We start from the raw sequence: 17,853 nt of genomic DNA, 5'->3' as shown, positions 1-17,853 counted from the left end.
TAATCTTCTCTCATTTGACCCATCATTGTCTATCTATCTCTGAACAATCCTTTTCTCTCTACAGTATCATACTCTCTTTTTCTCACTATCATCCTGCTTCTCTGTGACCTCTGGCCTGCTTTTTATGAGCATGTACTTTTTGACCTCCCTCTCTCTGTCTGCCCCACCATCTCTCAACAGGACCGTTTGTATTTTGTCATGGAGTACATAAACGGAGGAGATCTCATGTATCAGATTCAGCAGGTCGGCAAGTTCAAAGAACCCCATGCTGTGTGAGTACAGACACCCACACACACACATAGAAAGCTTTTGTAGACTAAAGGCTATATACTGTACATTCTTATGCCATCCTAACACAAAACCTTAATCCTGTGTTTATAGGTGTGTCACACTTTGGTAATACTTTAAAAAATCATATTGAATAAGCCATCCACAGTTTGACGTGCTCAGGTGATGAGTGAGCAATTTTAGCAGAGCCTGGGGTGAAATATGTTGTTCGCCCCGATGCACGTTGCTGCTCTGAAGAACTTCAAAGAAATGAAAGTAATCCTGCGAGTTTTCAGTGTGTGGTAGAATACCTCCAAAACTGCAGAATATAATTAAGGTGGCTGGCGAGATCACTGGTGTCAAGTCAAACCAGCGGGCTGACATATTTGACAAGCGGGCTGTCGGGAAAGCGAGAGCCGTGGAGGAGTTTGCCCTTCATCTGCTTTATAGGGAATTAAAGTTTCTTCCCTCTGGCAGAAGGTTTAGACTGCTGAAGGGCAAGTCGAACAGGGTGAGGAACTCATTTATCTAAGGCCATCAACTTGTTCTACTCTGTTTCATTTATTTATTAGACAATAGTCAGGATGTTCTGCTCCGTGGATGATGATGAAGCCTTGAACTTCTGTCTCAGTGTCTTGTCTTTCGTGTTTTACACTCCTGTGTATTTATGTTTTGCAATCAAAACCGTGCTAGCTTCCTGTAGTAGCGACGCCCCACCGGTCGTCATTCTGATCACAGAAAAAAACATCCAGCAAGCTCCAAACAGGCTCTGCATATTTTGCACAGCTGTCTACACCCTCAGAATGCCTCTTGGCATCTTTTAGGTGCACTTTACAAACATCCACTGATTGGGCACCCCCACGCAAACACACACGCAAACATAGTTGACTGCGTGCTCCAGACTCCTCCTGTTGATCTTATCAGCTGCTCTCTGGCCTTGAAGAGACAGCACTGACCTTTATGCAGACACATACAGACACACACACACATATACACAAATTATCCCCCTGTTGTCCTTCTGTTCATTCTCTCAGCCTCTTTCTAATTACTGTTGCTGTTTGTGTTTGTGTGTGAGTAGATTCTATGCTGCGGAGATAGCCATTGGTCTGTTCTTCCTACATCTAAAGGGCATCATCTACAGGTAACCGCTACACAACATACTAAATAAATAATATTTACACCAAACCATGTAAAGCTAAGATCAGACTCAGTCTCAGTCTTACTCTGTTTTATGTAGAAATGTGTGGTGCCACCTCCACGTACACACACAAGACAATTTAATCTGAATCAAAGGCAAGTTTATCATGAAAAAAGCAGATCATATATCACAATAAAAGTCAGATATTGTGATATAGTAATTTGTCACGCCACCCCAGGTTTATTTTAATGCGATAACCGTCTTTCTCGCAATTATTTGTTCTCTTCCACACTCTCAGTGACCCTAACCCTGACCCCACAGTGATATACTGTGGTACAGATGGCGGCAGCAGAAACTTAAATATAACCTACAGTATGATATGATAACAATATTTACTTATTTATTCTCAATGTATTAAAGGATGTATTTTCTTGGTGATAGTAGACACTGTTTTGGTTTAAAATGACAGCCCAAAAACATTTCTATACCTTTAATAATACAAGTTTGACAAACAGGTACTTTGTAACAAATTTGTAAAAAATTCATAGGACTTTACAAGGATTATTTCAGCACTGAACATTTCAGACAACAAGTAGATTTTGACCATTAGACTTCAACTACAATTAACTGGTTTCTGCTGTTTATAATATCATGCCGAGAATAAACCCCCATAAATCCCCCCAAATGCAAATTACAATCACATCTGTCATCTGGCTTGGTGTCGCTTTAGCTCCACCTCTTAGATTAAGCAGTTCCCTATTAAACTCCCACTGAAGAGAATAAGGGAGATTGGAGAGGAGAAGAAAACTTAAGGGTAAAAAAGCAAATTTTTAGATGATGAGCCTCTGTGGTCCATGTTGGGTGTTCAACTTTAATGTTGTTTCGTTCTCTCCTGTAGAGACCTGAAGCTGGACAATGTGATGCTGGACTGTGAGGGTCACATTAAGATAGCAGATTTTGGCATGTGTAAAGAAAATATGACTGATGGAGTCACCACAAAGACCTTCTGCGGAACACCAGACTACATAGCTCCTGAGGTAGAGTGTGTGTGAGGTGTGAGTGGTGGTGGGTAGGCCTGCAGTGCATGTGCCCTGGTCTTTGTCTCTGGCCTGTGTTAATAGGCTTCAATGAACTGGCCGGAGTGTGTACTGATCTGGTCTGTCATTGTATAGCATAGTCTAAAGTCTATATTTACATATAAAGCGTGCATTATGTAGTACACAGTGATCGACAATACACAAACAACACAGGAAATATACTTATTTCATGCCAGGAGTTAGGTGAGAAGATTGATACCACTCTAATGTCTTTACAATAAATATGTAGCTGCTATTAGTAGCTACAATATCCTTTAAGCTATCCTTTAAGCATGTGGAGGATTCACTGTCACTGCTCTTTTTAATGGGCTGTCCGATATTTCTTATATTTCAGATCATAGCCTACCAACCTTATGGGAAATCTGTGGACTGGTGGGCCTTCGGAGTATTGCTCTATGAGATGCTGGCTGGACAGGTTAGTCTGTGTTTGTCTGTGTCTGTGTCAATGCCCATGTGTGTTAACTTTTATAAATAGAGTATTTCAACTTGGTGAGAAAAAAGAAATAAAAAAAAAAGTTGAGACAGCACAAATATGCTAGTAAAATTTGAGGTGAGGTTATCCTATGTAAGCAGTGTCGGTAGACAATTGCAAGCAAGGGTTAGCAGTGGTAGACAGAATAAACAGTGAATTAGTGCACAGCGAGGCTGAGGAATCTGGACACAAAGAAACACGGAATTAGTCACAAGATCATACGTAGAAAACTAGAGGAATATCAGTACTAGAAGTTAGCCGTAGCGCTGTACCACATAGACAAACTGACTGCAGAGCCAGATACTGATTGCCGCATGGGTAACAGGTGTGTAAGAGCCAATCAGCAGCAAGACAGACACACCACCACACACAGACCAACAGGGAAACAGACAGAAGACTGACAGGAACATAAGGAGAGGGAGAACAACGGTGGAGACAAAGGGAACAAGAGGGAAGCACTGCTTGACAATTTGTATTCATGACTGAATGTGACAAAACAAACTTTGACATTGTGTAATAAAAGGTTAGCTATTAAATTAAATCCCTTGATGAGTTTTTCTCTCATGGAATTAATAATTGTTAGAATAGATGTGACATTTTCAAATCCTGGATATGTCATTTGGGGTGGATATTGTGTGAGCGTTACAGGCCTGCTTTATTTTCATTATTAGGAGTTCAGACATAAAAGCTTTTAATGATTCAATTTAAATATCATATATTTGTCCTGTCCTGCCCTCTGCTTCTCCCCCTCTTTTATGGTATCCTCTCCTCCTCTCCTGTCTTTTTCTCTTCTTTTCTCCTCTCTTCTCTTCTGTCCTGCTCTCCTTTCCTTTTCTATCCTCTACTCCTTCTTCCTCTCCTCTCCAGCCTCCATTTGACGGTGAAGATGAGGATGAGTTATTTCAGTCCATTATGGAGCATCACGTCTCCTATCCGAAGTCAATGTCCAAGGAGGCTGTCGCTATCTGTAAAGGGGTGAGTGTACACACACACACACACACACACACACACACACACACACACACACTCACAGTGTCTGTCTCGCAAGCTCAACCTTTCTTCCTCCTCACAAAATCTCACTCTTTCTTTCTTTCTGTCTGGCTCCCTCTCTCCTCGACACACTCTTTCTGTCTTCCACACACACAGAAGAGATACTTGGGAGGGTATTAATTTTGTTTGAGGAAAGGAAGCAGGAACAAAAAGATGGAGGAGGTGAACAGAGGAAGAGAAGGAGGCAGAGAGGGACATAAAAATTATCTGCATAATTAAAGCCATTGTGGGGGAACATTTATTTGGAGTGAAACAACATTGTCTGCTCTCACTATCTGTCCTGCTTCCATCTATCTCTCTCTCCCCCTCTGTCATAACGCTCTACTTTCCCGTCCTTCTCTCTCTGCAGTGTGCATTGTTAAACCGCCGGTTCGCTTTTTTCACTGTGCATCTTCTCTATCTCTCACACACACACAGACACACTCTCTCTCCCTCTTTCTCTCTCTCTCTTTCACACACACACACACACACACACATTGCACTTCTCTAATAGCCTAAGCTTGTGCAGTGTGCCCAGTTGACTGTGGAAACTCCTCTTCAGAGAAGTACCAGTACCAAATGATGCCCGGACACTTCCCAACTGGACTGGTTGTGTGTGTGTAGGTGTGTGTGTTTGTGTGTGAGCTGATTACTGCAATAAACGGAGTGGGTTCTCTCTATCAAACCCCCATCTCTCTGTCTCATCTCCTAACTCCATGCTTCACTGACTACGACAAACTACACACACACGAACATAAAGATGTATGGCATGTTTAGTTACACATTCGGTCCTTTTACAAAGAGCAGGTCATCTCTATCTAGTGATTTATTCGGCATCAAGAATCCCTAACCGAGCTCTGCTTTAGAGCTTATTTGTATTCTCATAATTGTTTCTTAAGCTCCATCCTTACCAATAAATAAGCACACACACACGTATGCATAACATCAACATATAGTGCAAGCTTTAATTAAGCCACACGTGTCTGTGCCGCCGTGACTTCAGTCATACATCCTCCCACTGAATTTAAAGGTAAAGGCATTTATAGGCAAATTGATGACAAATATGTTCAGTGAGATATACACACACACACACACACACACACACACACGCACACAGACTGTGTTATGCATTAGTGATGATTACTGGTTTGTAGTGCTACAACAGTGGACCTTCAGTGGAGCATGAAAGCTGGCCACCCCCACAGCTCCCACTGCCCCCTGCCAGCACTGCCTGGGTTAACTTAATATGTGTGTGTGTGTGTGTGTGTGTGTGTGTGTGTGTGTGTGTGTGTGTGTGTGTGTGAAGACTATGTGAAGCTTTCCTTTTCTGATGCTACAAGATATTTCCATTTTGAAAGAGAAAAACTAATCATCATGTTTCAGTCCGTGAACATGATGGTGTTGCGTCAAAACTTCAGCTTAAATAGCCTGTTGTCCTCCAAACAGCAGCTGTTTTAAGTTAGTGCAATAAAGAGTATGTGTTGTTTTTAAATAACAGACTGAATTCGTGGATATCCTGTGTGAGGATCAGAAGAATAATTCTGACAAGATGAGATAAATCGAAATACAGACACTCTACTCCCTGCCTCATGATCTTCCAATTATTCAATGTCATTGTGAAACAAAATTTCAAATTGTAGAAAAAAAATAGTTTTGTGCACGACAGTTTAAATGTGACACTAGAAACATCTAACCTCTTATTAGTATTAACTGTGTTGTAATTAGGAAGAAGACCTAGTTGTTTGGCTTTGAATGATTGACATCAACGCATTTTAAGATCTTTTCCATAGATGTTTTAAGTCACTAAAAACTTTCTGAAATTGAGCTGCGCTGTAACTACAGCAAAACTTTCAACATGGTATAAAGTCATCCTTTCACCAGTCATCTATGTTTTGAGATGCACATTTCCTTTAGTGTAAATAGTAGAAAGAGATAATTCCTGCCAACATGATGTACAGTACTGGGTTAATTTACAGTGGGCAGGCTTGTGGTTTGTGTGTGAGCACGCGTGTGGAAAGGGCGTGATCAGAGACATTTCCACTTCCCTGCTTCCACCCTGACCAGCATACATATTTCATAGCCAGCAATCGGCCAAACACACACACACATGTGCCTAAGCTGCTACTACAGTTTATTCTGTAGTTTTAGGTACATGTGTTCAACATCACCTGACTGTACTGCAGAGTCATTGTGCAAATATGTCCTCAAACATTCATAGGCAACACCCCCCCACCACCACCACACACACACACACACACACACACACACACACACACACACAGCCTTTTCCACTACTATCCCCTTTAGCATTCTACAAAGCAAGAAGCATGGCTCAGTTTCCATGGCAGAGCCGACTCACCACTTACGCAATAAAGGAGGAAAAATTTGTTTTTCTATAGTGAACAAACTATAGAAATGGTTGTGGACAGAGTACATGCTCTGTCTTACCCTGCATAACATGTAGAAAATCCCTCAAATTAGAGACTGCAATTGAAACACAAATAAATTACAGTATTTCCGCTGTTCTATAATTGCTGAAGGTGTTTAATTAACTTAAGGGTAGGGCTTTATACAGTCTACAAACAAATGATATTGCATAAACACAAAAACTCAAGCTTCACCTCTCCACCTAAGCAAATAGCTAACTTTGTAGCCACAAACTTAATACATAGCACAAGGGCATTTTGATGTCCTGGCGCCTGTTTAGTCATTTTGAAAATGATGAAATTACCCGTCATTGAAACAATGACATTATACTGTGTTTGTTCTTCTGCCAACCTGCATGAAATCAAGCCCAGAAAGTAAAAGATAAGAGAAGAAGAGAAGTAAGAGAAATAATATGATTGTATAGGAACTAGGTAAGCCCAGTTTTGCCAGATAGTGCAGCCTGTTAGTGCTCAGGGACTGAAACCAGTAAACCATGCTGTTTTTTCACAAATGCCATTATTTCCTGCAATCAGTGACCTTTTTCAGTCTGGCTGCTTCGTGGTCTTACCAAATGTGCTGTTCTCCCTCACTCAGTGAACACAGAGAGTCACAGTGAGGATGAAAGCAGATTCATCAAGACTCTCTTTAAAGGAAAGTAGCTGCTGTAACTGTACTGTCTGCCCCAGAAAGCCACCAGATTTGTCGCTAGACTCTTGTAAAATAAAGATGCTAAAAGGGGTCTTAAAAGATGCCAAATCTATTGTACAGGTGTGGTTTTAAGTGTGCTCCACTGGGTCACCTTGAAACTGTTGCGCATGCACATTTCAACAATGTGTGTCAGACAGTCAATCAGTAAGGAACATCGAGTCTTTTAGGCCATAGTAGCAGCAAAAAGAGGAAGAAAGACATCAACGTAGACAGAAGAGAGAGGTTAGAGGCAGAGAGAGAACGAGGAATACAGAGAGAGAGAGAGAGAGATTATTGTTGCTTCTGTGGAAAAAATTCCAATCAAACGATTACACTGTTGTATATAAAATATTCTTAACTCAGTTGTTGACTTATTGCATGCCTGTTAATTATGTCTGTGTGTGTGTGTGTGTGTGTGTGTGTGTGTGTATGGATGAGTAAGTGACTATTTGAGCAGTCAGTGTGTTTACGTGTACACACGTGTGTGTGCAGTGTAAGGTTGACTGACCCGTGGAAAATGTTATTTTAGTTCTAATGTAATGAGTTATGACTGCTACTCCTGAGGGAGGCGCAAACCACCTACACACACACACACACACACACACACACAGTGACGTCACTAGCCTTGATGCCATTCTTAAGGTTTTGTTTGGACAGACAAAATGGTCCTTAATTATGCCTGTGAAAGAGCTGCTGTGGTAAAAGAGGAAAACAGTTATTCATTTATCTGCAGGCGCTGGTTTGGTGGCTAATATTTGGTCCCCAGGGAGAGGCATATAAATGATAGAAGTAATTGTAGTTGTAGTAGTAGAATTGATGGATGGATTGGAGAATATGTAGACAAAGAAAAAATAGTAATAGTAATAACGTTTATTATTAGACAGAGATGAATGAGAAAGAATCATAGACAAAAACACTGAGGAAATGAGACAGGAATAAATTAAATGAAACTTTAATGATGCCTGAGGGGAAATTTAGGGCATCACAGCAGCACACTGTTGAGTGTAGATCAGATACAGACCTGTCTTGTAGATTAGGATTATGCCTACAACTTAGTTTATGTAAATGTGACGAAGTCACGACATAAAACATCATTAAAATGTAATAATTAATGGCATTTTGCCCACTATCTCTAACCATTTGTATTAACAATTGAGACTTGACTTGAAAATACATCCTGAAATGATGCTCACATGTTTCCTTCAGCAAACAATCAGCTTATTGCACTTTTTAGCACCTTTTTGCACCTTTGATGGTCGGTCCAGCGCTTTGGTATGAAAGGAAAAATCTTAACAACTTTTCGGGTCCTCTTTGGGATGATGTGCAGTAGCTTTTTTGATCCCTTAACTTTTATAAAACATCAGCACGTTAGCATTATCATTGTGAGCATGTCAGTATGCTGATTTTAAAATTTAGCTCAAAGCCCTGCTGTGCCTAAGTACTACCTCACAGAGCTACTAGCATGGCTGCCCACCTTGGATATGTGAGACTATTGAGGCTGTTGGCAAGATAGGTGGATAGATATTAGTTTCCAGATAAGGGTGGAAGGTGGAGATAGTAAAAGGAAGATGGAGGCAGTAAAATAAAGGAGGAGATGGAAATGGATTTGAGAAACTTGTTGAAATCAACAATGAAGAATAGACATAAGAATATAGGTGTAAATGGACAAAAGCACATGAGGCATGAGACAGGAAAGGTTAGATCCATGAAAGAAAAAAGCGAGAGACGTGCAGTAATTCTCTTTCTTCTCTCCATCTGTCCAGTTGATGACGAAGCATCCAGCGAAACGACTGGGCTGTGGTCCGGAGGGGGAGAGAGACATCAGGGATCACAGTTTCTTCCGCTACATGGACTGGGAGAAACTGGAGAACAAGGAAGTGCAGCCACCATTCAAACCCAGAGCTGTAAGTGTGAGCCCACTGGACCCGACATGACCCCAAATAAGGAAATACAATTCACATGAGTTGCACAAGGGGCTAACTAGTCTCCCACCGCAGCAGAGACCAGGAGTTTAATTTCTGGTAAAGACGTTCCTTAGAACAACGTTTAGTTGTGGTTGCAGAACACATTTCACTCCCTTCCTTCACTCTAACTTCCTCTATTTTCGATCTACACCTATCTTTCTTCTGTTTTTGTTATCTTCCTCATCTTTGCACTTCCAATGTTGATGTTTCTGTCTCTTTTCCCTCCAATGTATGGGTCAACGCACACAGGTAAGTCAAGAAATGATAATGATGATGATAAGGATGATGATGATGATGATGATGATGCGTGGTGGTGATGATAATACTAGAAATGGTGATAATGGTGACTGTGATGATGATGATGATGATGATAATGATGATGATGATGATGATGAGAAAGGTGCGCTGATGAGTGCAGGTTGGATGAGGAAGACACTGAATACTGTGAAGACATTGGCAATGACGGTGGCAGACAGATAAAGACTGATGAAGACAACATTGGTGACAGCAGTAATGATTATGGGGGAGACAATTTTTAGATTTCGGGGACAAGTTTTGAATTTATATTTGTTTGATTGGATTTACTTGTTGAACTAAAACACAAGTCCGCTGTCCCCAGTTTGGAGCAGTTGCATTCTGCATGAGCTGAAGTGGTTTCTGTCTTCATCGGGGTTAGATTGAGTTTAGAATAAACCTCAAGGCAGTACGTTTACGTCAACTGTGTCATCAAACGTGACCTGAAACAACTGTGCGTTTGTGTTTTTCTTCGCTGTGCTTTTGTTATTTTCCATGACAAAATTAGTTTGATCATAACCAGAGTCAGAATGATGTCATCTCACACTGAGACACAGCCTTAGGCCACACTGCTGCTGAAGAGTTTTTCTGAGTTGAGCTTTTTATGCAGCTGTCTTGGCCCGCTGGGGTTTTGTGTGTGTGCGCGTGTGTGTGTGTGCGTGCGTGCGTGCGGGTGGGTGTGTGAGTGTGTGTGTGTTCTAAGCTGGATCGGTAATGCTGCAAATGTGGATGCATGCTCCTGTGTTTGCGTGTCTGTATATACAATCTATATTTTCACATGTGTGGCTGATAGAGGTCACCATTAGGACCTGGACTTCTTTAACACCGAGGTGTGTTTCTGCAGAGTCCTCTGATGTGAATATGTTTGTCTGATCTCTTCTCCTCTCTTCTCTCCTTTTGTATCGGTCTCTTCTTGCCGTTTGATCTCGTCTCTCGACATCTATCGTCTTTTACCTCTCTGCGCTGTCGCTTGCCGTCTCTCTCTTTCCGTCTTTCTTCGTCCTTCTGAGAACAAATGAAGGTTCTGATGTTTTGAAGAACCACTGTGTGTTTGTCCTGCATAAAAGCCTAGTGTTGATTTTAACATCTGAAGGTGGTTTGATCTTTTTTGGGTGCTATGCTATCAGACTTATTTGAGCTATGTGTGTATTGATATATATTTTGAAGAGGGGCTCCCTATATTTCTGACTAACACCACTTCAAACCATTTTTCTTCCAAGTGGTGTGCAGATGATTGTTTATGAAGGATGTTTGAGGCTTTCAAAGCCCATATCACTCGTCGAAGCAGCAGGCTCACTTTGGTCAGAAGTTAGTTTCCTAACTGTTTGTGATTATGGTCTGCTTGTGGTTTCACACACTGTGAGTGCATTTTGTAGTCTGTTTGATGGTTGATCATGATGAGCTTTTGAAAGTGTGACTGACCAGCGCACAGACTGGTTGACGGACTGGTCGGTTTATTGATTCATCCAACAGAAGGAATGGTCATGTCACCACCGTGGACTTTCATCTGCAGCTATTGTCTTAAGTTGTTATTGTTCATCTGTCGGTCCATCAATCAATGTTTTGTCAATCCATTTATCCACCCTTCTACCTAAAGACTCCATCCATCCAGCCTTCCACCAATCCATCCATCTGTTCACTGCTGCCATGCATCAACCCATCTGTCCTCTCATCCTCACATTTTTATTTGTCCTTCTCTCTGTGTTCGCAATTTTCTCATGTTTGTTTCTGTTTATTTGCATGCTCTGGGGCTCAGTCTCAAATGAAAACCTGTCCTGCAGTGCACTACAGAAACCTCACAGTATAAAAGCATTCATTTAAAACTATTTCAAAACCAAGCTGTATAAATCTTACAGAAACATATTACCCTTTCTTGTGTGCTGGAATCTCAAAGGCTCGTTATTTGGCCCAAATGCAATTTCTGCATTTCAGCAAAACCAGATACCAGTTACATCCTTGGTATTAAAAAGTATTTACCTTTGATTTGAGTATGATATAGGAGATGCTTACCACATCACCTGCCAACTCTTGACTAAGGTGTTGTGTACTGAGTTGATACTTCTCAACTTTGTGGCACTTGTTTCATTTCCCTATGTGGCAAAAATCTTCCCATCTGGTTCCACAAACAGGTTAAAACAAACGTGAGTAATTAGCTGAAAGTACTATCTGACCCTGGTGCATTTCTCATTTCACATATTTCCCCAAACTATAAACAGTCTGGCTTAGTTTCATTTGGTTTTCCGCGTTACAGAGATTTAATGAGTTTGTAGTTTTCCTCTGGGTGATGTTGTCGGAGAACACTCAATCCTTGTTGTGTTAATTAAAGCTCAGCGAAGTGATGGAGATAGGGGGGGGAGAATAGCTCGGCCCAAAGTCCCCGTGAGGCATACTGTCAGGGAAAATATAGTTCTCAGGTTAATAACTTGTTTTATGTACTTAGATGGACGCACATCTCTCGGGTATATAAGCTCTTTTTGTGTTCCCAGTGGTCAGAAGGAGGATATGAAGCACACTGAAAATGAACAATGACTTCTCTTTTTTTCTCCAAATTGCTTCTTGACAAAAACAAATTGTACCTAATGTGAATTGCACAATACTCTTTGAGATGATTTTATTCTCACATCTGTCACTTCTTTGTAAGCACTCAAGATAGCCAAGAGTTTGATTGGATAGTGATAGTTAATCTTCTTCTAGTGCTAAATGTCTCCTAGCAAGAGTAGGTGTCAACATTTTCAATTAGTCGATGTAATTTCATTATGATGACATTTCATCGTCACATACAGAATATCTTGAGAGTCAATGAAATCCGTTTCTCAAATTGTGCAGCTTCCGAGCAAATATCTAAAGAGATTTTGAGTTATTCCCAGTGCTCTTTTGCATACTAGCTGATTGTCTGATTCAGTTTATCATATCTCAGCAGGTCTCCACAGCTGCAGCATATAATTAACTGACAATTAACCCACAATTACACTATAATCATCTCATGGCTTTGAGCCCTTCCTTGTACGACTATTTAGGAATTCCAATTAAATCTGAGTGTTACAACCAAAGAATCTAGATGAAATATCAAGGGAAACTGTTTTTGGCTATTTACTTACAGCCATGGTAGGATGCTTTTTGAGTGTACCAAAAAGTTCCAGCTCCATGCATTGTCAGTGTAGTGCACTGCCACAGGATGTTTGAGACTTCAGTGACCTTGTTCTGTTTAAAACTGGAGTTGAATATGTTTCAAATATTTGAAAAGGGAAAACATATACTGGAAGTGTGTTTAATTTATCCTCTCCTGAGTGTGGTATTTTTGTATCACTTTGAAGGAAATGAGAAATTACCTTGTAGCCGGTGGAGAGTTGAATCAAGCACACCCCAAGTACTGGCACCTTGTTCTAATGTTTGAAACCATGTTCAAGTAATGTCATCTCACACCCTGGTTCAACCCACCATTCCCCTTCTTTTGTTTTCCTCTACCCCCCACCCCACCCCAATCCATCCATTCCTCTCCATTCCCACTCCTCCCCTTCCCAATCCACCCTCCCCCTTGTACTCCCCACCCTCCTCAACAGTGTGGACGGGATGCCGAGAACTTTGACCGTTTTTTCACACGCCACCCGCCGGTGCTGACCCCGCCCGATGAAGAAGTGATTCAGAACCTGGACCAGGATGAGTTCCAGGGATTCTCCTTTATCAACCCAGAGTTCCCAGGAAATGCTGCTACCCCCTCTGCCGCCGAGCAGGCTTGATTACGGCTCATGCACGGACACATGGAATCACACACACACAAACATATACATAATCATTTTACCCAGTATCAACCCTGCATACCCTGGAACATATACACACACGCACACACACACCAACGTAAAATATCCTGGAAATGATTTGTGCTGTCACATGATCTACAACTTAAACTGATACACGGACATACAGAGTAAGCTTTAAACACATAGACACACACTTGTTGTTCACACTGCTGCAACCTGTACGATGTGTCGTGATCTTCTGATGATTAATGTGCAGTAAAAAAGACAAATGGCCTGAATGCATGCATGCTAGTCAGTTAAAGTGAGACATTTAGATCATTCGATTGAATATAAACAAATCCTGTATTGTCCCGTGCTTCTACATCATCAAAATATTACTAGTAAGAAATCAACCTTTGACTTTTCCCAAGCTCTGAACATTGATTCATCACAAGCTTGATGAATCTGACTCATTTCACATTTGGGATTATTTTGAACTTGTGTTGCTCACAGTGTGAACAAAGTGTTTTTGTTTAATTTACCAGACATCATCAGACTTAAGGATGATTAGAAATTAATGGTGACCATTTAATAGATCAAACATGAGGGACAAAAATGTGACTGTTGATGAGTTACTAACTAGTAATGCATTAACTGACACAAATGCAGTGTACATTTACAATCTAACTACAGTATACTGAAAATTCCCACAGAACACACAAATACAACTGCAAAATCCACATCTACAGCGTTTCATGTTATGACTTTTTTTGGTGGAAATTGTGATCTAACTTTTCTTTTACTCATTCCTCGACTATTCCAGCGCATTCTGAGTTCGGCCCGTAATTCTGGTGTGCTTTTTATTCAGTGTATGATAATAATAGTGTCTGTATGTTTATCCTTAGCTAAAACTGGAATGCTTCACATACTTGTGCATGAGTTTCTATATCAATAATATATAGGGCTATATGATAGCCCTGGACAGCAGCATTTTAGCACCTGATCCCTGCACCCCTCTGCTGCCATTGTGAGGCTATTCTTCTTGGTTTTCAAAATATGTATTAAAAAAAACAGAGTTTGACTTTACCCAATGAGACAGCGGAAGATCAGATTTGTGCCACAAAAGACCACAAATATCAGATTTTCTATGTGTCTTATTTGCTGTTCATCGCTGGGATCATGATGGTAAAATGCTGTTGGGGAATGTAGTCTTTAGCTTTGAGTCAGTTAAATATAGATAGATAATACTACTTCCTATACTCTTGATTTTCTGTATTTAAGCAATGAAAGAGACTAGCGGTTTGTGTTTTACAAAAGCATGATTCTGATACCTGGGCGTTTGTTCACAGCGTATGTATGTACATTACGTGCACGTGTATGATTTATATGTGTGTGAACGAGTATTGTGTATGAAAACGCACATTGGCGCTTGCATATTTGAAATGCTTGCCCGTATCTGTCTTCCCAGCTCCTTGCCTGCCCGTCGTTAACATTTGTTTGTATGGAGAATGCCTGCACACCCCCGTTTGAAGCAGTATTGGTATGGTTCACTTTACTTCCAACTAGTGGCTCCTCTAATGGAAGAAGGGAAAAGATGGAAATAGAGAAGAAAAAAACTGTTTTCCTGGAGGAATGCATGTTGATGCTTACATATTGAAATTGAAACAATGAGAAAATAACATTACGTTTCAGTAAATGTCAACAAGAGAATAGTGACACAAGAGACAATTAGTACTTACTGTGAGTCTTAATGAAAGCTGTACATAAGTTGGTGTAGTCTTAAACCTTGTGGTTGAATCAGCATTGACGTTCAGGGCTGCAAATTCCACCTCGATAGTTCCTGGAAAGTACAAGTACCAGGGATGTTTTGCAGGTGAGGATTTATGTCCTGGAAATTTAAATTGAACCCAGTTTCTTGCTTTCAGGTGGAATACTTGTGTATTTCATAAAGTTCCTAGGGCCTGAGAAAAGCTTCTGTGGTAGAAAAAAGGCCACTAACTGGATTTTAAACCGATAAGCAGACCAATATATCATGCAGCTCTACTTTTCTGGTCTAGTTTTTTGGTTAAAGGAATTGAGACTCAACTCACTGTGATTGGTGTTTTTCAAGTAGCCATCTGCGTGCGCCATAAGAATTTCCATCTTAACTACAGCAGCAGCAAATGTGGAGAAAGGTTAAGGCTAGCCCTTCTGAAGCAGGAAAGTGTGTGTGTGTGTGTGTGTGTGTGTGTGTTATGTTTTGTTTTCCCTAGCTAGCAATAATGTTGTTAATGTTATGACAGGAAGGCAGAATTGGTACTGAACCGGCAATCAGGAGACTCAGGTTAGGACTATAATTAATTTACATATAAAAAGCCTTGAGGTTATGAGGCTTATTGGTAGGCATATTTATCCCGGCCAGAGAGAAAGATGGGCCTAATACACTTGAGTGCAGCTAACGTGTGGAAGAGGCTGAAGTGCTGCCTTTTCGTCTTTACTAGTTAACGTTAGCTAGCTATAGACAGGAGAAAAAATAATTCACTGTGCCGCTCAAAGTATACCTGCAGCTACCGGCAACGTTTAAGACGGAATGTTTCCTTGCATGTTACTCAATGCATGAGTTGATGTTGTGAATCAGTCAACACATCTGAAATGTCAACTTTGACCATTTCATTTGTTTTTACTAGCTCTCTTGCGTGACATACACCTTAGTGATGACTGGATCTCAAAGCACTTCAAAAATGTAAATGAATTTCAACCAGAGTATGAAAACTGTGAATATTCTTTTTCCTCACTTGCGTCCTCTCTGTGCTCCGGCAACACTACACTCAAAGTATCATACCATTAATTCACTTGAACAAACGGTTATCTGTCATGCCAACAGTCACTGTGGTCTCCACAAGCATGACTACTGATACGGACATTATCATGAAGATAGTAACTGATATCTTAAAATATCTACTTCGACTGGAAGTTAATGGGGGATCAATGTATCTATGGTGATCAATAGCGAATCAGAATATAACGATTATTTCAAAAGAGAAACACCGATGGTATGTTTGCAAAAAGCAAAGGGAGCGAAGAATGGCAAGAATTCAGACTGGTAAGCCACACACTGAGGAAGTTCTCCTTTAGATGCCTCATCTTAAGTTTTTCACACATAAGATCTTTGTAATGCACTTCAATGGATTGTGTGTTAAGATGCTTTTTGGTGGCACTGATACCTGGAAGTAATTTGACATTTTGATTGGGTTAATGGATGGGGGAAAGTCACTGATTTAGGGAAAGTCATAACTAGCTATCTGGTTAAGGTAGTTCCTGTCTGTTATCTCTAGTCTTAATCTTCAGCACAGAAGAGCAGCTTTAGTGCTTTCACATTTCGTCCACAATTATGAAACTGAAAGTAAATGTTTTTATGACTTGACGATGTAAAGCTAAATCTGTGTCCACTAACTGTGTCGTTCCTACATTGTTGGTATTTATTAGTCAGTGTCTCCTGTATTATAACAGCAACAAATAATTATATATTCTTATCCATAAACACGTATAAAACGGTGTCAAATGTTGATATATACATTTAATTATACATCATGTGGTCAGTATTGCAACGGACAAGAGGAGGAGTCTTACTCCAGGATTTGTGTTCTTGGTTTTAGGATTCCTTCCTGCTGAAGGAGAAGCGAAATGAACTCTGCATGAAAATGCTTTTGTTTAACCTTTTTATTACTTAGGATTTATATACATTTAACATATTAGGGTTGATTCATGTTTTCTGTGTCAGCAGTGCTTAAAAAGTGTGATCCAAGCTACTGTCCTGTGCGCTATGTGTGAAAATAATGAAAGAAGAAAAAAGAAAAAAATGCTTTCCATGTGCCAAATTTGTTTTGTTTTCCAGGAAAAACAGGCATACCTAAAATAAAGGATTTAAAAGATGTGTTAGGGGATGTTTGTTGTGTTTATATGATTTTCACTGTGTACGTTTTTGATGTGCTTTAAAAAAAGTGGCTGTGGTGGAGAGCGAAGAAAAGGAGGTAAGGAGAAATAGAGATTAGAGTGATGGAGGGTGACAGACGGGGAGGTTTCTGAGCAAATGGAGAAAGCAAAACAGATGAAAGAGACGAAAATGGAAGCAATTCAACAATAAAGGGAGGAGAGGGGAAGAGGTAGGAAGAAGGGACAGTGGAGAGAAGGAAGGGGGGCGACGAGGAAGCAAAACGAGGCAGGCGGCTACGACAGGCTGTGCATATTTCATGGCTGCCACTTATCATAAGAGCCTTTTCCCTGATGGGGGAGCGTAGGTCTGATGAATTCAAGGAAATAACATGCATAACACGGCCTACATACACACAGCCCTGCTGAGCCACTCAACTGCTTCACGCCGCCTTTAAAGCTGCTCCCAATCCACTGTAGTCGAGCCGCCGCTGCTGCTGCTCTTAGTAGCTGCACATTTACTTTTAATATGGGTTACTGTATCTTGCACCAATTACTATCGCGAGTACAATGTAAGGTTTACAAGTGTGGATACGAACTAGATGCAGTGGTTCTGAGCAGTAGCACAGTGATAAAAACACTAATTATCCTGTGGGAATGTGATCATTGAATTAGTTCTGGTTCAAAATCCATGAATGGAAGGAGAAAAACTGCCAGTGAGAATAAAACTTTAATGATGTTAGTCAAACGTGTTAAGATTACCTTTAAATTCTTTACATTTGTCAGAATGGGAAAATTTACAGTCATCACAAACTTTTGAAACAACTTTTCC

The 17,853-nt window shown here is 40.5% G+C and overlaps 1 protein-coding gene across 1 annotated transcript in view; it reads left to right on the top strand.

The window, feature by feature from the left end:
* The window catches only part of LOC123964006 (protein kinase C beta type), a 96,356-nt gene extending 79,331 nt beyond the window's left edge, over positions 1-17,025 (top strand). The window contains exons 11-17 of the mRNA XM_046041169.1: positions 181-272; positions 1,346-1,408; positions 2,304-2,442; positions 2,837-2,917; positions 3,842-3,949; positions 8,881-9,021; positions 12,936-17,025. Of these exons, the coding sequence (XP_045897125.1) occupies positions 181-272; positions 1,346-1,408; positions 2,304-2,442; positions 2,837-2,917; positions 3,842-3,949; positions 8,881-9,021; positions 12,936-13,112 (801 nt within the window). The 3' untranslated portion in view covers positions 13,113-17,025. The remainder of the gene's footprint in view (positions 1-180; positions 273-1,345; positions 1,409-2,303; positions 2,443-2,836; positions 2,918-3,841; positions 3,950-8,880; positions 9,022-12,935) is intronic.
* Positions 17,026-17,853: the final 828 nt, after the last annotated feature.

The sequence above is a fragment of the Micropterus dolomieu genome, linkage group LG02 (assembly GCF_021292245.1).
Source record: "Micropterus dolomieu isolate WLL.071019.BEF.003 ecotype Adirondacks linkage group LG02, ASM2129224v1, whole genome shotgun sequence".
NCBI classification, from domain to species: Eukaryota; Metazoa; Chordata; class Actinopteri; order Centrarchiformes; family Centrarchidae; genus Micropterus; species Micropterus dolomieu.
The sequence above is the reverse complement of the archived record's forward strand: the minus strand, read 5'-3'. Positions and strand labels throughout refer to the sequence as shown.